Source organism: Amblyomma americanum, chromosome 9 (assembly GCF_052857255.1).
Source record: "Amblyomma americanum isolate KBUSLIRL-KWMA chromosome 9, ASM5285725v1, whole genome shotgun sequence".
Lineage (NCBI taxonomy): Eukaryota > Metazoa > Arthropoda > Arachnida > Ixodida > Ixodidae > Amblyomma > Amblyomma americanum.
In genome coordinates this window covers 83992336-84014921 of record NC_135505.1, presented here as the reverse complement: position 1 = coordinate 84014921, position 22586 = coordinate 83992336, and the positions used below count along the sequence as shown (strand labels likewise).

General features: G+C 44.2%; 1 protein-coding gene across 2 annotated transcripts in view; it reads left to right on the top strand.

Moving 5' to 3' along the window:
• LOC144104955 (uncharacterized) overlaps positions 1-22586 on the top strand; it is a 29338-nt gene that overhangs the window by 3375 nt on the left and 3377 nt on the right. For both annotated transcript variants that reach the window (XM_077638185.1, XM_077638186.1), the window contains exons 2-7: positions 2114-2251; positions 2942-3218; positions 10130-10286; positions 12088-12209; positions 13666-13774; positions 18304-18465. In XM_077638185.1, coding sequence (XP_077494311.1) covers positions 2114-2251; positions 2942-3218; positions 10130-10286; positions 12088-12209; positions 13666-13774; positions 18304-18465 — 965 coding nt within the window. The remainder of the gene's footprint in view (positions 1-2113; positions 2252-2941; positions 3219-10129; positions 10287-12087; positions 12210-13665; positions 13775-18303; positions 18466-22586) is intronic.

The window sequence follows — 22586 nt, the reverse complement described above, 5'->3', positions numbered from 1 at the left end:
GAGACGAAAGTTCTGATTAAGAAACATCAAACATGTGGGCGTCTAACCGTACAGACAGAATAGAACAGGCAGAGCTATCGAAGTTAATAAATCAGCGCAAGGTAGCCCGCACAAGTAAGTTTAATATGGATAGAATCTAGCGTGCTCTAAAGAACGGAGGTAGCCTAAAAGCGGTGAATAGGACACAAGGCATAGGTAAAAACCAGATATATGCGTTAAGAGACAAGGAGGGCGATGTCATTAGCAATATGGTTAAGTCAGTTAATGTAGCCGAAGAGTTCTACACAATTCTGTACAGTAAATGTAATCAGAGTGTTAATTATGAAGACAGTAGCGCACAGGTATGCGTCATTCCACCGGTAACGAAAGAAGAAATAAAGAAAACCTTAGGAGCAATGCAAAGGGGAAAAACAGCTGGGGAGGATCAGGTAACAGCAGATTTGTGTAAAGACGGAGGGGAGACTGCTAGAAAAACTAGCTACCCTGTATACTCAAAGCCTTATGACCTTGACCGTACCAGAAGCTTAGAAGAACGCAAATATAATCTCAATTCATAAGAAAGGAGACGCCAAAGACTTAAAAACTACCGACTGATCTGCTTACTGTCCATTGCCTACAAGGTATTTACTAAGATAATCGCTTATAGAGTCAGGGCCACTTAATAAACCAAATGATCAGGCAGGCTTTCGAAAAAAATATTGCACAATGGGTCATATTCAAACTATCAATCAGATGATAGAGAAATGCGCAGAATATAACCATCCCCTATATATAACCTCCAATGATTATGACAAAGCATTTGACTCAGTGGAAACCTCGGCAGTCAAACAGGCATTGCGGAATCAGGGTGTAGATGGGCCTCATGTCAAAATACTGGAAGATATATTTAGGAACTGTACAGCTACCATAGTCCTCCATGAAGTCAGCAATAAATTAACAATCAGGAAAGGCGTCGGGCAAGGGGTACGATCGCGCCAATGCTATACACCCCCTGTTTACAGGAGGCATTCCGAGGTCTGAATTGGGAACAGCTGGAGATAAGAGTTAATGAAGAATACCTAAATAACCTGCAATTCGCCGATGACATTGGCTTACTGATTCACTCAGGAGATGAACTGCAAATCATTATTATTGAGTTAGAGAGACAGAGCAGTAAGATGGGTCTAAAAAAACATGCAGGAAACCAAAGTAATGTTCGGCAATATAGGAAGAGGACAACAGTTCACAATGTGAAATGAGGTGCTGGAAGTGGTAAAGGAATTCGTCTACATAGGACAGGTAGTTACAGTTGATCCGGATGATCAGAGGGAAATAACTGGAAGGATAAGAATGGGGTGGAGCGCATATGGCAGGTTCTCGGATCATGAATAGCAGGTTACCAATATCCCTCAAGACAAAAGTGTACAAAATCTATCTCACCTGTACTCACCTACGGGGCAGAAACGTGGACGCTTACGAAAAGGGTTCAGCTTAAGTTAAGGACAACGCAGCGAGCCATGGAAAAGACAATGATAGGTGTAACGTTAAGAGGACGGAAGCGGGCAGAGTGGGTGATGAAACAAATGCGTGTTAAGGACATCCTAGTCGAAAACAAGAAGAAATGGGCTTGGGCAGGGCATGTACTGCGAAGGCAAGATAACCGCTGGTCCTTAAGAGTAACGGAGTGGATTCCAAGAGAAGGCAATCGTAGCAGAGAGCGGCAGAAGGTTAGGTTGGCGGATGAGATTGGGAAGTCTACCGACATAGGGTGGACGCAGCTGGCAAAGGAAAGGGTTAATTTTAGAGACATGGGAGAAGCCTTTGCTCTGCAGTGGGCGTAGACAGGCTGATGATGATTATGATCATGAGTTAGTTATAAGCATCGCCAAACTTCGTCTAGTCTGTACTGCCGGTGCATGTTCTCAGCACAAAAAAACACGACTGGTTAGTTGTGAGCCATACTAAGCTACGGCTGGTCTCTACTGGCCGGGCCACTGCGCAATTTTTGCGCAAGGGCTTCAGAGAGCTGATATGGCCGATGTTTTTATTTCGGACGGCGGCGAGTGATTAAAACGGTGCCCTATTTTCGAGCAATGGTCAAAAATAAGTTGGGCTTCGTGCTGCCTGTGCGCAGTGGACGTATCAAGTCCCATGGATGACAACCTCTTGTCTGACATCCCGTCTGGGCCCTCCGGGACAGTGGTGGGGCCGCGGAAGACAGAAGCCACAGCACCGCCGGTAACCACGTCACCGACCCCTGACAGTTTTGAGGGTGAGGAAGGATAGGGACCCGAGTACTCCTCAGCACACTGTTATTTTGTTTGTAGTGTTCATATCCTACATTAGACGGATGGATGGATGCATGGATGGGTGGATGGGTGGGTGGGTGGATGGATGGATGGGTGGGTGGGTGGATGGATGGATGGATGGATGGATGAATGGATGGATGGATGGATGGATGGATGGATGGATGGATGGATGGATGGACGGACGGACGGACGGACGGACGGACGGACGGACGGACGGACGGACGGACGGACGGACGACGGAATGGATGGATGGTATGGTTTGTTGGAACGGAGAAGTGTTCATCTCGATGTGAATACAGGCGCCATCATTAAGTTTGGTCCTGGAATTCAAGGGATGAAGAAAGTAATGCGAATACAGGCTTTATGAAGAAAGTGTTGGGGAGAGATATCACGTGCAAGTAAGTGGGATATATAATTGTATGTTTGTGCTCACCTCACCGTGAAAAATTGCACTAAGTCTATTTGAGAGTGGACGGCGACTTATTTCAGAGTGGGCGCTCTTAACCTCTATTCATATTATATTGTATTTTAGGTTTCGTAGTTTTTTCCTTTCTCACTGCGTTGGAGAATAGGTCAAGCCCTATCCAGCTTCTACCTTCGAGCGTCTACCTTTCACGTTTATGAACTGGGTGGCGATCGCCCGTTGTTTGCAGAGCCGGCGGGGACACCCCGAGTGCAGCCTAAACCTCTGGAGATGACGCCGCATGAAGACGTGCTGCTGTGCACGGTCTCTTCGAGGGTGTACGCCGCGCTCCACGATCTGGAGGACGGCATCTGCACGCTGCTCTTCTACACGGCTGCCCACTACGACAGGGGAGCGAAGGACTTCCGCGGCGCCTACGACGAGTATAGCTTTGACACTTTTCGAACATGGACGAAGTCTACGCGTGGCAACAGCAGGACCGGATACGGCGTCTCCTTCGACTACGTGTGAGTGGCAGAGTTACTTGCTTGGCCACGCGTGACACTGCAAATTTGAAGCTTAACCAGTTATTGAGGTCAGGCATATAAGTGCACATCGTTGTCAGGCCCAAGGCGAGGAAGCTGGAAGAACGGTCAGGGCACAAGACAGAGACCGCAGAGAGTACACAGAGTATATGCGATCGCGTCGATGCCGATCACACTCTCTTGCAACGCAGTCGCGCTGGCTGCAGAAACTAGTAGGCGACGTAAAGGTACTTGTATTCTTGTTTCCGAAAGTTGGCGTAAGGATATGTGCAGGGGCTCAGTTTTTAGTGGGCAATGGCCTTGTGAAAGTGCCGTAGAGAAACAGCAATTTGAATGAATGGCTAAGCCAGAGAAATTGCCGACACACCACTGTAAGGCAAATCCCACCTATGAATTAACACCACAACAACCACTAACGCCACACCTTAGGCTAAGCATGAGTCGAATCGCAAGAAAGGCATGTGCGCAGCCGCCGTCTAGCAGGGCGCTGATCTAGGTGTTGTAAAAAACTTGCACGTGATTCGAAAGCGCCACGCGAAGGCTCAATGCGGATTAGCGTTAACAAACATTTGGTTTAAATATTTAATTTATTCGTCTCCTAACTGCCTCGATCGACCCGAATGTTACAACCCAGAGAGCTAGCTGAAAATTTTTTGAATTATCAGTGTAGTATGCGGGAGAATTTATTACTTTTTCAGCATTTAGGCCGACAGAAGAAAAGTGAAGAAGTAACAATAGTCTTCCTGCTAAGGGCAGGAAGACCGTTAGCATTATGGCCTCCAAAAGTAAAGAGTAGGAGCTCTTTCGCGTCCGGAAACGCTCTGGCTGAAGTAAGGCAAAAGTAGGCTGAAGTACAAGTGCAGCAAACGCAGTGAGCTGGAATCATTTGAACTATTTAAATCCTGTCTTAAGAAATTTCATCACTGCCATGTACATAAGGGCGGTTATAAAGGCGTCGACTGTTCTGTGGTTTGTGCCATCGAAGTGTGTCGACCACCCAGCTTAGGCGATAAGAATGTCCCTACTTAGTCCGCGTCGCGGGTTTCCTGTAAAGGTTTTTTATTCATTGTCCACTATGCTTGTTTTAAGCATTTTGGCAATGAGGTGGCGCAAGTAGCAATATTTTACACTTGTGAAGATAATCATCTTGTTCTCGCACTGTTTTCGCACCTAATACAAGTACTTAATTAAGCTGCGGGAAATATTTTTTCTATAATTCCTTTTCTTCCAGAAGCATGGCGACACAATGCCCTCACAGTAGACAGGAAAATCCTCAGAGAAAAAAGTCGGCTTCTGATTCCCAGCGGTTTTCAGACAAGATTCCTTCTAACTTGCCGAGAATAGGAACCATATTCATTTCAAACTCAAGAACTGCTCGTAGGTACAAGGCAACGTTTTGTCTTGTTTGTGGCAGCGGTTTCGTTCGTCGTAATACAGAGAGAATTCCGCGAATATTGCAACCATAAGGTACCAAATTTGATACCTGGAACATTTGGTGCAATGATTGTGAAAAAATGGTCGGCGGTTTGGCATTGGAAAGCACAAAAATTTGCGAAGTTTTTCGCAGGTGGCCACCACCGCCACCAACCTGAAAGCGCGATTGAGGTTTCCACTGACCCTAGGAACCAGTTATACGCGTCTTCAACTTTTCACCGTTAATCCTAATTCACCTAACCTGCGCATACCGCCTAAGGTCCAGTTCCGCCTTTCTGCAGCATTTTTGTTAATGCCAAAGCGTATTTATCTAGTGCCGTGTTTCTGCCACAACGTTTTCCATGCGAACGCATGCAGTGCAAGTCTGTCACTACCGCCGCATAGCTGTAAGCGCGAATATTGTTTCATTGCTGCTTTTAGTGGATGAAAGTTAGGTGCAATGCAAAGAGCGAGGCTGTGTTTCAGTTCATCACGAGCCGTGATCGGCAGCGGCGATAGCGTACTCATCTGGCGCAGCTCCTTGCGAAGGTGATCACTTCGCTTCACCGCTGGTTGGACTCCCAGTCGTGGATATTTGTTACTTTTTCTTGGCACAGACCCACGAACACCGCAACCATAGAAAACCCCAGGCATACAAATGTTCCAAAATCTTGCTCCAGATTGACCCATCGGTATAATGCTTTTGCTCTAAAATGCCACTTACCGAGATTTGCTTTTTAGTCCCTGTAGTGGGTCTATAAGAAAGCAATTAATAATGTGCCGAGAATTGAGAAAGAGAGTTACTCTCTAGAGATATAGTAGAACGTTGAAGATGCAAATTAATTTTGCATGACAAGGGAGAGAACTAGGCGGACTGCATATTTTTTTCAAATGATTTAAATTTTAATGTCCTGAAGCGGCGAAGAGGATATGTTGGCTGACTCTATTACGTCTTTGTGACGCTTGTTAACCAAGAAGTGCGGTCCGATTCTTCTATATATTGATTCATTTAGGCTTTGGTAATTTGCTGCAGTGACGGGTCTTTTTCACAATCTTCGAGACGACCCTTTTACAAGCGCCAGTTATCCCAAACCAGGAATTGAGAGTGGTGACACGAACGCCGACGCTTTATTGACAATCGCCAGTTTGTGAGGAGGATGTGCAAACTCGAATTACATTGAACTTAAAAACTCTGAGACTATCGCGCCTTAATTTAAGGTAATATAACGATAGTTTCAGAAAAAAAAACATACGGCAATACTTTGCCTATTTTCAGGCTGCAATAGTGTGATGATTAGAGATTTCAAGACCGCAAAGTGTTACGATGGTGGGTGCGTGCTGTTAGAAGAAAAAAGAGTGGACTTGTGCGAGCTGTCGTGAACACGTGAGGTTGCATACCTTGTTCGACCTCTGGGCGGCAGAGTATAATCGACTACTCCAAACGATTGCAAGATACAGTTGCTGACACCAGTCATTATCAAGCGGCTTGTGCTTGCAAGCGCTGTAGGCGCTCCTTTAAATATGTCCACAGACCTCGGCTACTTGAACACCTTGTGATTTAGAAAGCTGGATCCATTATTGCTCTTCTCAGTGCTTAACTGTTTAGTTGGGTGATTTATGCACGCTTCCAGAATTTCGTCGTTTATTTTGAATGCGGACCTGTGAAATTTGTGTACAGTCATTGTCAAAATCATCCGAGCAGCCACGCCGGCGATGCGGCTTACGGCGCTGGCAGCTGCTCACCCGCTGCTAGTGTAAAAACATGCTCACGTAAGCCTTCACCCTCGCTCTCTTTACTTGGCTGATACGTAATTGGGTTTGCGATTGCGACGAGTTAAATTTAGCGCCTTCGGAGTGCTGTCATGCTTAGCGAACGCGCAGGGTTACTTCAGCCAGTTCACACTGGCAGCCAGGGAGCAGCAGGCAGTACGGGAGCCCGCAACGGCGCCGCCAGGCGGCGAGCCTGCTCTTGCCGTCTATGCCGCTGTTCGCTTACTTTTGGCAAGACGGTAGGTGGTTGTGTGGCTCACGTTTGGTAGGAAGCTGTGCCAGTATTCTTCACCTCATAAACCCAAAAGGATAGAACCTCACTGCCATCAAGGGCATGAATATTTGTAGCTAAACTTCGTCCTTCCGGCGCAGCAGAAACCGACCACTCGTAGTCGCCGGTGACAGTAATGATTCGGTGCTTCGTCGGTTCATTCTGTCGAAGGCTGGCTACGCGGCCACAGTATCGTAGATAGTGCCGCTAGAGCGAGTGATTGAAAACAGAGGGCTGGTAATGCACATCTGTGAGGAATGTTCACCGATGTACGAAGCAAAGAGTGACCGAGAGTTGAGGCTGTGCACTGCTGGGCCACAAAGGGCAAGCTATAGGTCGCATACACTATCGGGTGTATATTGCCTTCTTATTAAGAAAACGCATCAAACGTGAGGGCTGTTGCACTCATGCTGCTAACGGGCTTGTGCGGTGGAGGTAACAAATTTATTATTTATTCATTTAATGGCGCAGGTATGAATAAATGATATTCTTATGCTTACATTTGTTTATGTTTTGTTTTTTACACCTTGGGTTCTTGATATTTGACGTATCCGCACAACTAACCGGATTCTTTTCATTGCATAGCAAAACGAAAGGTCTATTCTGTATAGTTGTCTAAATTTATCAAGTTTCTTGCCGATCTGACGTTAAGGAAATAACTAATTGGCATATTTTAGACTCAATCTGCAAACTTGAAAAAAAGAGGCCCTAAATGACTCCAGATGGCCACATTACGGCCAAATATTCATTTTCTCAAAAGATTTTCTATGCCTAATTTAATAAAGAGCATATTCAACTCTAAATAAAGTCATATATTTCTTGAGCGATAGGTGTTGCAGCAGCATAGATCTGATGACAAGCTTCTCGCGAAGGCCGCTGTACTGAGCGTTGAGTCCTTCAGGCTATTTTAGTGGTTGTTATTGGCGCATGTACTTAAAGAACATTTTGAATATTAAATTGTCAACAAAATAAATTCAGTGCAGCTCTTGTTTTCTTTTACAACGTAAAAAATGCCTAACGTGTCATCGCTGGCTGGCTTCACCTGCAGTACATTAGGAGTATAAGCTCTGCAAATGACGAAACAGGGCTTGAAAATTAATGGCGACGGTTACTAGGCACGCACAAAAAAGACAAGCGCATAGAGACCGTACACGGTAGCTTGTGTCCTGTGAATATCGGTAGAAAAAAATTTTGACGCCAAATCGGACAACACACAGAAAAACTGGACAGGCGCAACTGGCAACTCAGCTGCAAGTTGCGCCTGTCCAGCCTTCCTGTGTGTTGTTCGATTTCGCGCCAAAAATGTTTTTACGTGTAAATTGACGCATTCGTAACATTCACTTCTTCCCCTATGTAAAGAACTAGTGATGAGGTATTTCAAATGAATTATCTACTTACCTTCTAGCGCAATTTATTTAGTGATTTTATCCTGAGCAGGCTAAAACCTTTTGATGCACATTTTCTCCCATGGTGCAGGCTTACGGCTTGACTTATTAACGGAGAATGAATTGTAGCACGTTTTTCGCACAAAGTGTGGTTACCTACCATTTTGCACCTATATTTTAAAATTAAGCTTAGATTAACTGCAGTACACCGCGGATACAAAAATTAGTATTTAAACTGGTAGTGAAGTGAGCGCCATCGATAAACAACCGGGCGTAATTATAAGTGCTCTTCTGTTAGGGCATTTTATTTACGCGCCGTAGAGCAAGGCACTATGTACCCACAACCGAAGCAGTGGGAGGCTGTGCTGCCCACCTGAAGCATAGAACACCAAATACACATGGATCAGCGGGCACACCCAGCAGCTAAGGTTTTAGGAGCCCTGGATTAAGGGCGCCTCGAAGTTGGGTGGGCGCAAAGTTGTTTATTGTATAAAAAGTTTGCCACCGCCACTGCAGTATTGTTTTCGTGTGCTTATAGAGGCATAGCTTTATTTTGAGTATTTTTGCTACTTAAAGTGCACTACTGACCACAACGTGAATGCTAGAATCCTTTACATGCTTTGTGCACACCCTTTCCTTCTTCAATCGTCGTTTTAAGCGAAAAAAGTTCATTCGAAATAAATCTGCGCCATTTCATACCTCCAGTTGTATAAAGAGAGGCGGAGGGACGACAATGGCCGCTTTCACTGAGGAGTAAAGCTGACCGGATGATCTTCAGTTTTGTCTAACATTAGGTTTACATTTAGAACAATAAAAAAAAAATGGTCGAATCGGCTGGGCCCTGGTTCTGTTCAATAGCTGGTTTCTTTGAGCCAGCGCAGTGACGACAAAAGGATTTAAGATAGCATTAGTGCTGTTAAGCACTTCTCCTTGTGATGGCTCGTCTTACGCAGGGAGAATTGTGCAGAGAATGCCCTATATTAACGCCTAGAGAGTATAGTGTTCGAAGCTTTACAAGCGGGTATGACGGGGAGTGGTATATTGAAGCAATAAAGTGAAGGTCGTTGGTTTGGGGTAAAAAAGGATTACTGGCTCTTAACCGGGCAACGCTTACCACTGTGGAAAGGGTCAGGATGTCAGAGGCTAAGAAAAGCTGAACTCTGTTGCGCGTTAGAGTTCTGCCAGCCTAAGCCATATTGCCTGGAAATCAAATTCAAGGGCACACTTAAGCTCCGCCTTAATGGTACGACAAGATAGCGTAATTTATTCCTACATATGTCGAAGGACATTCTGTACTTTGCGTCCATAGATCTCCGCGAGTCCTCATAGCCCTGCTGGTGCAGTGATGCATCGGTTAAGTGAGGGCCCACTGCCCTCGCTGGCAGGTCCTCTCAACAGTAGGCCTAGAGCGACCAAGGTGGCTCTCCCCGAGCAACCTATCATTAATTGCCTCCTACAACGGTATGCAGTTTGCTCACTATTCTGTGGGCGGACTGTGATGATGCTTGAAGGCCACGTGGCTTAAGTGGCCCACCTGCCTTCTAAATTGCTCTCCCGGCACCGCCTGCGAGAGTCATGCTCTTGATTTTACTCCTATAAGGGCGAAGCCGACAACGCCGACACCGGACTATCTGTACAACGAGGCGTTTAATGTTATAGCTTTATTATTATTGCTTACAGAGCACAAAACCGCGTCTACTGATATCATGATCTTTAGTCATACGCCTCCTACCGCGCTTTAAATTCTTGGTCTTATTCGTTTGAATGATCTCCAAATCGCAACAAAAATTGTATGAGGCTGCAAACAACAAATAAAATATATCCCACAATTTTTTCGCTAGAAAGCATCTTTTAAGAACACATCTCTCAACAACATGACACAATGTGCTAAATCATCACACAGACCATGGAGAAATGGCCCGAAATGTTGGGACCCTCCTGTGAGAGTCTTGGGGCTTTGGCAGCAGTTTTTTTGCTTGTTGAGAGAAGTAGTTTGAAGAAAACACGCGGTGACAATTCTTTTTACTAAATTACTGTTCTCTCATGTCGCGTAGCGACGCGGAGGCAGCCTACAACGTGCTGAAAACACCGGACGGGAAGAACAAGTTCTCAAAAATGTGGAACGACATAATATACCACTACGGCCTCTTGCATGTCTGGGAAAGCGCTGACGCACTCAAGGCCAACAATGCCAGGCTGAAGCTTCTCTCGGTGAGTTTTGGCTCAGATTTCTTGTAGTACCATATTGGGAAGTCTAGAGGATCAGCAGATTCATTAAGCGCGGTAATCTTCTTTTAGAAATGAACATGTGAAATATTTGTGCGCGTCTTCTAGGTTACATCTTGTGCACTACATTAGTTAACATTACTTGCTACCTGTAATAGGGCTAAGGCCAAGAAGAATTGTACACGTTTTTCTTGCACCGATATATATATATCAATTCCAGTTTCTGAAGCTGAAGCGTAGATAATTCCCAAACTGAAACTTTAGTCGATTTCAAGCAAAGCAATGAAGCGAGAATATAGATTTCGTTTCATTGTGCTGTGATCCTGGTTCTCGGAAAATTTTGACTCAACCGTGGCTACCGTTGAAAAGATGTAGGCGAAACTTAATCGCTGTTGCATCATGTGGTGCAAAATAACTGTTCAATTAATTCCCGCCTTTTACCTAATGGAAACGAAACAATGTACTTCAAGAAAAAGAACTGTGAAATATTTTTTTCGCGTGACCAATCTCGCATCATTACATACGCAAAATAGAGTTCTGTGCACCACCCCCAAGGAAGAGCCACGCAGAAGAAAGCTGATAATGCTACTTTATTAATGTGAAAAACTGTTAGCTCCATAGAACGCTGTCCATGAGCTTCAGGTGTGATTTTAATCCAGGTGGATTTCAACTCATAACATGGTGTGTCAGTCATTTGATTTCAGGTTATATTGTTTTTGAGATAAGTGTAATCAAAGCCACAAAATAATCCATAGCCTCCGGATATCATAGGCGATCTGTAAACCGCAACAAATGAATAAAGTTTTGACAAGTTGCAGGCAACTGATTGAGTACATATGTACAATGACTGTAGTGAACTATCTACACGGTTGGTTGTATGTCCATAGGCCAGAGAGCCTACTTTTTGGCAGTATCGTCAAAGAATTACAGCGCCTATGAATCACCCATGGTATTCAAAGGTGAGAACAGAGACTCCCTCTTTGCCATCCCAAGATTTGGAGCTTTGGAGGAGACCCTGTGGCCTGGGAACCTCTGGCCTACCCGGCACTTCGTGCCACCCCAAAATACAGCTTTAAAATTGATGCTATTCCAAAAGCTTGTACAAACAGTTACATCACAGTTGCTGTAGATTATCACAGAGAAAGTCCAAACATATTGTAGACGTTGTTAAGTGTGGTAAAAGATTATGTCCGATTTATAGCCGCTTGTTTGCACTGCACTCCTATGTATAAAATGCGGAGCGTTATTTCCAACAACAAGAATTTCAATCTTGAAGGCTAAGAAAGATGGACAGAAAAAAGGATAAAGGAAGTAAGTGCTTTGTTATGAAGTATAGCTTATCAACCTCAAAGGAAATAAAATAAGCAGGAATACATTGTAGCCAAACTGCTTCGTTAATTCTTGGTGCACAAGCATCCTGTTACAGGATGTCAACCTGTAGAGTGAACACGGAGGCACCGTACATTGTATGCTTTAGACCTAAACAGTATGTGACAACAGTAATGAGGGCTGTCATAGCTGCTGCGCGTCGATAACGTGCGGAATAACACGTACATAACTCATGTGATGTGCCTGTGTCTTCACTGCACGAAGAACTACTCTTCTCGCTCTATAATTGGCGCGCCCCATACCTTTCATCGTATGGTTTGTTGGCTGCATTACGTATATGCTCGAACTCGATGCTGACAAGCAGCCCTTCCTCCTTTCCTTAATTTCTTGTGTTAATTTTTTTTTCTGCCTGGAAAGAGCATGCTGCTCATGTGCAAATGCTGCAATCTCTTTGAAGGAAATCAAGAGCCGACAGGATGCCCTGGGTTCGAACAAAAACGGGCACCGAGTTATCGGATTCCAGTTTCAAGCAGCACATGACCTCGACAAATTCAACGACGTAATTTCATACCTTCAAAGGTGGGTGGTCAATCTACAAGTTAATCACATCTGATGATTGGCGGCTGCTGCAGGAACTTCTGTGAAAGTAAATTGCACATTCTTCAACAATACCCGGTCAATCGTGGCTGCACCTGCTTAAGCTGATCATATCGTTCAACATTATAATACTTGCTCCTTGTCCTCTGCCCACATTATGATCCACTCTCGCTCCACTGTGCTGCCTGTATTGCACTTGTTAGGAAAAATGGCAGATAATATGCTTATACGTTAACGAGCGCCTTTACTTTCGGTATAAAAGCTAGTAACAAAGCCGCTGGAGTTCCAAAAAAAAGATACCATGTCACTGCTGATTGCAATAAATTTACCTGACTTTTTCAACAAATACAAGACAGGTGAGAATACTTGGTTCCATCAAGCTTTCCTATATTTCCGCGTTTATTTATTGCTCATTCGCTCCAGACAAAATCTAGATACGAGCCTTAAATTCCAGGGAATTATTTTGAGCGGCACGCTTTCTCTGGAAATACGCGTACAGGTAGACACAAGAGGATTACATTTGGTGTATATGCAACTATAGGAATTTTTGTTTCATGACAGTCATTATAAACTAAAGGAACAAGAGAGACGTCATAATTTAAAATAGTTTAGCCTGTCTAATTCCGTGTTTCAATCCCTATTTCTCCTACCTAGGCAGATTGGCAGAGCAGTGAATTTACATGCCGACTTAAGCCTATGCTCTTCGTTATAGTTTTTCCGCTCTATCTAACTATATTTTTCTCCTGTTCTTATGTATATAGATGTCTAAAATGCTAAGAGGATGCCCTCTGTGCGGTATGCAGAGACCGCTTATGGCTGTAGCCCCTCCAAAAAGTTTACGAAACACTGCAGAGAAGACACAACTGCATAAAAGGCGCTGCTTTCCGGATTAAAGTTCCTTGCCGTGCTTATAAAGAAGCGCCCTTTCCAGTAAAAAGTGCCGCTGAACTGGCCGCTTTTATAGTGGTAAAAAACATATCTCAGCATAAAAATCTTTAAGGGAGGCAGACAGAGAGAAGACTTAAAGGTTGTACTACGAATAGTTTTGTTCAGACAAAGAACAGAACAATTTGTCCCGAAAGGTCCTGCTTATGCAGTTAAGGGCGAACAAGCTAAGTTAGAAACATTTCACGCCTCTCTCGTATCCGTAAAAAGCATCGAGGAAGTTACATCATTCAGCATATGAGTTTAACGATGCTTCGCTGTAAAACTGAGCAATATTTTTTGTGATATGTTCCGAGCAAAGGCCGTGTTTTATCGTTTCCACACCTGCCTAGCGCTTGTGAATGCTCATGTCTGTCTTTCTTTGTCCGTTCTCTTTAGTGCTCTGAGAGTTTTTTACCATATTGCATTTCAATGATTCTCTTCAAATGTCTTTACCACCTTAACTGGATTACTTATTACTTATCTTTATGTCGAACACATTTGTTTCTTTCAGCCAATACCCAATAACAATTTTAATTACAATTACACATTTGTTCAAAATACCACCCAATTCTTTTTCGATGGGACCCTCCGAATGGGAAAGCCACCACGTCCATTCAATGGTGAGTTCTCAGTGAGCAAATTTTGTGAAACTTTAAACATTGTTTGGTCGGAGCATCAGACCTACAATGTTTCGCGATTAGTTTGTCGGTGATGGCGGGCTGAACATTGTCCACAGAAACTTGCGCAGTTTGATAAAATTATTTTGATCTTATAGTCGTAGTAAGGAACGGTCCCAGACTTGGCCTACAGAAATGCCTCAGAACAGCAAAAAAATAAAATGGTTTTTTGGTAAGCAAGTTCACATGGACGTAAAGCACACCATGACACAAGGCCTGAATACCTAAAGAACATCTGTCGGTCTAAATTCTAATATGAACGTAATCGAAATTGCTGTACAACAGTCTCGCAAGAGTGGAGCTAATCAGGTAGGAGGGAGTCGCTGGAAGATGAAAAGGAAAACCGTTTCTTGGAGAGCACAGCTCAGTAATTCAGGACACGTACAGTAGAGCATGACTGAGGGCCTGAAAAGTTATTGAAAATCTGTCGGTCTAAAGTTTTATGTCCACAAAGTAGCAATAACAATACAAAGGTCTCAGAAGGGTGCAACTGATGAGGTAGGCATTGAATTTCTGGAAGAAGAAAAAACCGTTTCCTCACGAGCGCCGCCGTGTTACTCTGAGGACATAAGCACAGCTTGAATGAGGGCCTGAACAGTTAAAGAATATCTGCTGACCTGAACTTTCTTGTGCACAATATCGAAACTACTGCTGAACGACCTCAGAAGGGTGATACTGATGAGGTATGCAGCGAATCTGTGGAGCTGGAAAAAACCGTTTTCTGGTGAGCACGTCTCAGGTACTCAGGGAACGTACAGCGTAGAATGACTGGCAGCCTGAGCAGCTAAAGAATGTCCGTCGGTGTAAGGTTTAACATGCAAAAAAATCTAAATTACTGTTCAGTAGTCTCGGATGGTTGCAGCTGACGAGCTAACAGTGATCACTGAAGTGATTAGGAAATAAATATGGTGCTACTGATGAGGTAGGCATTGAATTTCTGGCAGAAGAAAAGACCGTTTCCTCGTGAGCTCCGCCGTGTTACTCTGAGGACATAAGCACAGCTGTATTGAGGGCCTGAAGAGTTAAAGAATATCTGCTGACCTGAACTATCTTATGCATAATATTGAAACTACTGCTGAACGACCTCAGAAGGGTGATACTGATGAGGTATGCAGCGAATCTCTGGAGCTGGAAAAAACCGTTTTCTGGTGAGCACGTCTCAGTTACTCAGGGATCGTACAGCGTAGTATGACTGGCAGCCTGAGCAGCTAAAGAATGTCCGTCGGTGTAAGGTTTAATATGCACAAAATTTAAATTACTGTTCAGTAGTCTCGGATGGTTGCAGCTGACGAGCTAGCAGTAAAGCACTGAAGTGATTAGGAAATAAATATGGTGCAACTGATGAGGTAGGCATTAAATGTCTGGAAGAAAAAACCGTTTCCTCGTGAACTCCGCCGTGTTACTCTGAGGACATAAGCACAGATTGAATGAGGGCCTGAACAGTGAAAGAATATCTGCTGACCGAACTTTCTTATGCATAATATTGAAACTACTGCTGAACAACCTTAGAAGGGTGCAACTGATGAGGTAGGCAGTAAATCTGTCATGAAAAAAGTAAAGAACTCTTTCTTGTTAATACTCGCCTCCACAGCAGAGCTGTGGATGTTTGCGAAATGTCCAACTTAAACCAGCAGTGCACTGAGCATGAAATCGATAATAACTGTGCCATTAAGGAAACAGAGTAAAGAATGCGCCACTGTGCCATGGAACATACACTAGTGGGTGGCAGTCTAGTGGAATTGAAGGGAAAAAATGGCCTTTTGTAGAGAAAGCAGCGCGAATGGATAATGACCGACGGTCACTTAGACAAACAAAGTAGATTCTATAAAAATAGAAAACATAGCAGGGTTCTGCAGTAGGTGTGGTGGGCGTACGTTAGGGAAAAAGTTGCAGGAATAAGCTGGCAGCTGCTTATGTAGGACAGGCCGGTCAACGGGAAGAGACTGCTGTCCAGCGGGAAGAGACTGCTGTCCAGCGGGAAGAGACAGCTGTCCAGCGGTGCGCGTCGTTAGCCTAACTATGGCCTGTGGTTGCTCTGGGCCACGATTTGAGGATATTCAGCTTATTGAGCGTAGATAGCACTCTCAGATGGCCAGGCTCGATTGCCAGCAAGAGGGTATGGACGATAGAAAAATACCATGCATTTGAAAGGCACTCGAGTTCTGGGTATCTTTTCTAAATAGATCCCCTTCTTTCATTCGGCCTTTTTCCACTAGGCTAATCTACATGGTCTTCGAAGCGATTAAAAAAGTGATTTATTTCATAGTTGAACATAATAATTATGTCTGATTGAAACAGATAAATACTTGTAAACTACCGTTCCATCCCACCTGTGTACTGAGAAGTCTATGAGCTTTGCCCACTAGCCTTGCTTCCAGAGCTTCAGTGCTATTAGTGAATGAATCGTGTTATTTTCCATCTAGCAGCTCGAGCAATTCTAAATGTTATCAATCTGTTTGTATTCAAGAAATAGTAGCAAATCTAGCTCCCAACCATTTGCGTTATGATGTTCACGCCGTTGTGTTCTGTGCACACAATATGTGGGATACGCGTATACTTTCTCGAGAGTTACTTATCTTCATCAAATTCTCATATTGCAAGCTTTTGTGCGCACAAGAAAATCCTAGAAAAACTAAACTACTGTTTAAAACCATAATAAATGGCTTTATTTTAAGGCTGCAGATCTCAACTGCACTATTATTCATTAGAGGACAACTTTTTCAACAGATCACTGCAATATATTCCCCACGAATATCCTTGAAACGCTATACTATAAACTCATCTTTCAGGATAGTCACATCTCCCGCTTCCCGTGTCGATCCCCTAATAATTTTTGTAAATATGGCCAGATATTTTTTTATTAACATTGCCGGTGAAGCGTTACCTTTTTGTTGCGTCTGGAACACCAAAAAAAAGTTTTCTACCTGGCCGCACTAGCCATTAGCAACCAAGGCTCGCTGGATGAAGCTGAATAAAGGTGGAAGGATTGAATGCCCTGTGGTCCATACCAAGTAATTCTAGGCAAAAGCAATTCTGTACAGCAAAAAGTTTATGAACACGTTTTTACATATATTACAACGTTTCGCTATAGAAATCAATATATCCGCAGATCGCCCCTTGGCAGCTTTTCATTTTTTGTCCTAATAGCGTTTTTGATCTCTTCAAAAACGCTCCCCATTGCTTTTCTATGGCAGTCTTAACTACACGATGCGAGCAGTTGCAAAACTTTAAAAGAAAGATTTTGCAATGCATCGTTAGGGACCACTACCATTAGTATATCCGTGACAGTACCTTACAACATTCAAACATTCACAATATTTGTCTAAGAAAGCTGAATTTGCTTTCACATAATGTAGACATTTACTGATACTTAAATTAGTAATTAAGGATATGCTAATTAAGAACTAGACAATTGGGTAGGCGATGCGATTGGGGCTCTATAACGCTGACATTCTAGACTTAAAGGCGAAGATTAAGCGTCCCCAAGTTTGCCTGCCTTGCTGCTTACAAGAAATAATAAACAATATTTGATATTGAAATTTATATGAAAAATAATCTAGATATTGTCGACCATGTTGAGGAATGTACACATCGGTTTTTTACTACATTTTACGATGACGTGGCTCCGCATTTTTTACTTAAAATTATACGAAGTGAGAAATACTGCGACTACTGCCGGGGCGCGTTATCATTTACGTAATTGGGCAAAAAATGTAGCAGTGAATAAACGAGTCGGTGGTTGCAAGAATGATTTCGAGCTGAGCGCGCTGACTTCTTTTCCTCTGAACCAATCTTCTACAGTTACCACAGTCACTTTTTTATGGCTTATCACTCTTTTAGCTTGCAGTCAGATTTTCAGTCACCTGCAATTGCACCATACTTACATAATTAAACGGGGTGCACGTGCTCATCGCACAGGAAACACTGGGACTATTTCCTTGTTTATTCATTTTAACTGCGCGCAGGATGGTTGTCTTTATCGGGATATATTCGTGGGGAAAAATTTGAGGACCTTGCAGAGCACAGTTTGGTCCCAGTTGTTAAATCCTAAGGGATATATTCTGAGCTGAAAAATCAGCGTCGATAAAGTTGCGCAAAAATGCGGTATTTCATGACAGTGCGTGCAGCTTATACATCAAAAACTTTGCTCTAATGTCAAAGACATTAACTTTACCTAATTCAGTTAAGTTAATGCGCAAAGGGCTTGGATATGAAGGTCCTTAACATATGCAAATAATCCAAAGCTGGCTATTACGCCTGCCTACATTGGTCCAATAATTGGTTCTTCCAACTGCATTGTCATTGTTATCGCTTGGCACAATTTAGCTGAAAGGCCCAGCCTAAGCCCACGTGCGCTTTGGTTGGCTGTGGAACTTTATTTCCAGCGGATATAGAGGAGCTGGGCCGTTCAGATTTGTAAATTTCCACTTTTTTATTATGATGTCTGGATGTTTACTTTCCTTCTATTGCAGAATGAAGCGTTGAAGAAACTCAAGGCCACGACCATTAGTGGCACGGTCACTGCCATACCATCCTTCACCATGGCGGCTATCTCGTGGAAGACCACGTCGACCTGGGATGCCACCAGGCCAAATTGGCAAACCACCTACTCGACCCCTGTGCTGTATAGCCAGGTGCTGATACACACCTCTTCAGAAGTCTCCTTATCGGGAGAGCACAAGTGCTGTTTAATTAAGAGAAGCGCCTAGAATGAGAAAAAACTACATTTTTGCAGCTTTGATTTTGGTAGTATATCTTTATGCCATCGACTCACAGAGCCTCTTGATTAGATTTTAAACCGGGGGTCAGACCCTCTCAGATGCGCTTGAGTCATTGGGCCTCGGCGGCCTCTACAGTAGTCTTACTACCCAGAGTTGTCGCTCTGGGCCGCATATGAGATACGCAGCCTCTCACTCTTCGAGGTTCTAGAGCTGCAGGTCCCCCGGTAGTTGTTCCTGTGGGCATTCATACTGTGCATGGACTACGGTGACTTTTTCAGGACCACGCAGTTTGCATTTGCGGTAGAATTATCGGAGGGAAATGGTGGAATTAATGTATCGGTTGGGGAAGGTGGTAACCTGGAGTTATGTCCAGGCTACTTGCTTGGATTTGCGACAGATTTGCTGGAAGGCGGGCAGTGGAGCCTATCATTGCGGTAGTACACGGCAATTTCGGGATAAGTGACAGCACGGTTTTTGGCCAATCTGAGGTCCAGACAGGCCACTGCCTTGTCGACAAAACAGCAAGCGCAGGCGTCCGCTGTTTCATTCCCTGGATGTGGGAAGTGCACTTGTACGCAGATACTTTTTATCTGGACGGGTTGTAAATTATTGTGTTTTTGAAGGTTTGATTTGGCAAAAGATTTGACTGCGTGACTTAAAAAAACCGAACCGCTGACTGCGAGTAGCTGAGAATGTACTGGGCTCTGAGGTAACTGCTTAGGCGATGGCAAAGGTGACGGCCATTAAGGCATCAAATTTAAGTCTCCTGTAGAGAGTGAGGAGTGATAGACCATATCTGAAAGAGTGCCTCTTCTTCTAACCTTGATTCCTAGCAGGGAAAGCATAAATATCATGCTACCAGAATAAATGTTGCAATGCGCTAGCAGTGCGCTTATCCCCACCGTAGCGTAATGTTGTCTGTCTATAGGGCGGTACCAGGCATTTGCCAGAGAGGGATCACCTTTTCCGTGCTTTCCCAAGAATACTAGAATATTGCTGATTATATTGCTGAGAAGAGCACGACAAAAAGCTATCATATCCACTGCGTCATTGCTGTTTACTCACGCAAACTTACTTGCCCACAACAAATTTCGCATTATTATGAGGATGTGTCTTAGCTTTAAGGTTCCATTCTGATGTTCTTTGTATCCCAATTCGCCATATAAATTTTTAGAGACATTCCCGGAGGCGGAACTTTGAGTTTCTTTTTATCATAGCCAATGTACTGAATACAAGGTCGCGTCTGAGCGTAGTTCAGGTGTACGTCGGATCTGCTAAAGGAATGGCCAAACAGGGCCACTATACAGAACCAGCGCTAATATAGCCGGTTCTATTGGGGCTCAGTAAAATGCGCGTGCATCTCTCAGGAACGATCAAAGAATGGATTCTTCTGGCCTATGGTTGCCTCGAAGAACAACGCTGTGAAACGGCGTAACAGTCCACATAAAAGTAATGCTCTAATTTGAACGCAGAAAAAAGCGTAGCGAATTTGTTTAAAAGGAACTCAGTGATTTGCGGATTTAATGAACGTCTTCTAGCACTGGAACAAGTTTACTATAACTTCACGGAGAAAAAAGAGCGTTTTGAAATGGCATATTTGCGCTACGTGAATGGATCTACCATTCACGTGTCGTTTCCGACACGTGGAAACAGATGCAGCGAGGTAATGTGGGCTAATGTATTCAATGACTAAGAAGAATCGAGGAAGCGGTACCCACAACAAGAAAGAATTCAGCGCATGAGCACTAGCCCCGCCGCGGTGGCTCAGTGGTTAGGGCGCTCGACTACTGATCCGGAGTTCCCGGGTTCGAACCCGACCGCAGCGGCTGCGTTTTTATGGAGGAAAAGTGCTAAGGCGCCCGTGTGCTGTGCGATGTCAGTGCACGTTAAAGATCCCCAAGTGGTCGAAATTATTCCGGAGCCCTCCACTACGGCACCTCCTTCTTCCTTTCCTCTATCACTCCCTCCCTTATCTCTTCCCTTACGGTGCGGTTCAGGTGTCCAACGATATATGAGACAGATACTGCGCCATTTCCTTTACCCCCATAAAAGCAATTATTATTATTAATATTATTATTATTATCAGCACTGTGAAGAACAGAGCGCGTGTTTTCTCAACTTCTCGTCCTTATTCGTAGCACTGCATTGCCTGGTTTGCAGGTTAAGAAATTCTGTGAGATGTAGGAGGGGCCAAGTTTTCAATCATCACTGTTAATATAAAGAAAAGAATATTGGATGATTCGTCAGTGAAAATGAGACTGTGCCTCAGTAAAGCGCGTAGAATCCCAAATATAGGACGAAGCTACCGGGACGTACGACGGTACTGCGATGCTGGCTTGTTATTTAAAAAGAAATATAAAGGGGGTTGTCGCTCGTATCAAATTTAAATTCCTGGACCTGTGCACATTGATTCATACAGTGCGGAAGCCGACTTTGAAGAGGACGCTTCACTGTGTTCTGTGGCTTCCTCTAAGGGATAACACTAGGGCCAGCGAGGCTGAATCCCTTCTCATTGCCACCCGCCGCGGTAGCGCAGTAGTTACAGCGCTCGGCTGCTGACGCGAAAGACGCGGGTTCGATCCCGGACGCGGCGGCGGAATTTCTATTAAGGCGAAATTCTAGAGGCCCGTGTACTGTGCGACCTCAGTGCATGTTAAAGAACCTCAGGTGGTTGAAATTTCCGGAGCCGTTCACTACGGCGTCTCTCATAGTCTGAGTCGCTTTGGGACGTTAAGCCCCATATCCAAACCAAACCAAACCAAACCAAAACTTCTCATTGCCGGGTTACTGGTGGGAGTCAGAGAAATGATTAAAGGGTTTAAATTTTTCGGTATACCGGTGAAAGTGAATATTATAGCTCGCAGTGTGGTAGTGTATATTCGCGGAGCAAGTTATCAAATGGTTCGAAAGATTCTGCCTAGTGTTCACACGCTTTCTGCAGTATACTGCGTTGCATAGGGCGGCAGGTTCGCGTCATATCTTTTGCGTCTCTGTTAGCTCTTGAGTTTTGAACTTCTCGGTTGAGTGCCCCCAACTGCAGCGCACACTCTGTTTGGCCAGGACGCTTTCAAATTCCCCCGAAAATATATTTGAACTGCAATTCTGTAAACTTTCTCCGTAAGGCGCAATATTTGTACAAGTTTTCGCGTAATTTATTTTATAACTGCGGCAGATTATGACTATTCGGAACAAGTAAATTAAGGTGGCAATCAAGCTGCTCTTTAGAGGTAAGAAACGACTGCATTTAAGAGTGAGTTCTACATATTATATATTCGTTTATTCAAGAGGCTGAAAGAGGGCACTGCGGATGAGGGAACAAACGCGGGTTTATGACAAGGTAGTCGAATTCACAAGGAAGAAACAGGCGTGGCAGGGCATGTAATGCGCAGACAAGATGACCGACGGTCCTCCAGCATAATGGAATTGGTTGTGTGATTACGCAAGCGTAGCGGTTGGAGGGGGGGGCAGAAACGTTTGCAGGTGGATGAGATTGAGAAGTTTTCAGGTAAGGGAGCCCTTACACCATCGTAGAAGAAAGGCAGAAACTTAGGTAGGTGGATGAGATGGAGAAGTTCCTGAGATAGGGTGGCGGTAGCTGGTACAGGACAGGGTTAATTGGGAATTATGCGAGAGGCCTTCCCCACTGCCGTGCACATCATCAGGCTGATGATGATGATGAGGAACAAAACAAGCAAGGTCTCCCTTTAACCAAGTTGAACGAACCTCGCTCGCTGGCCAAGGTGTAGCGTGCCTGACTCCCAACCCAAGGGAAAGGAGTCTATTCACAACTAATGGTCAAGTTTTCTTGTCTGCACAGTCAATTCCCTTTACATCCTTATACTTTATACAAAAAACTAGGCGTGCCGCGACCACAGAGTGGCATTTAGCAAGGATTCTGATCATTTTCATTCCACAGCTGAGCATTTAACGTCACAATCTTCTCGATGAATCCTGAATTTAGTGACAGCGCACATGGCTTTTCCTCCGAGCATCCACTCTAACGCTATCGCGTTAAAATGTCTCGTCCGGGCATC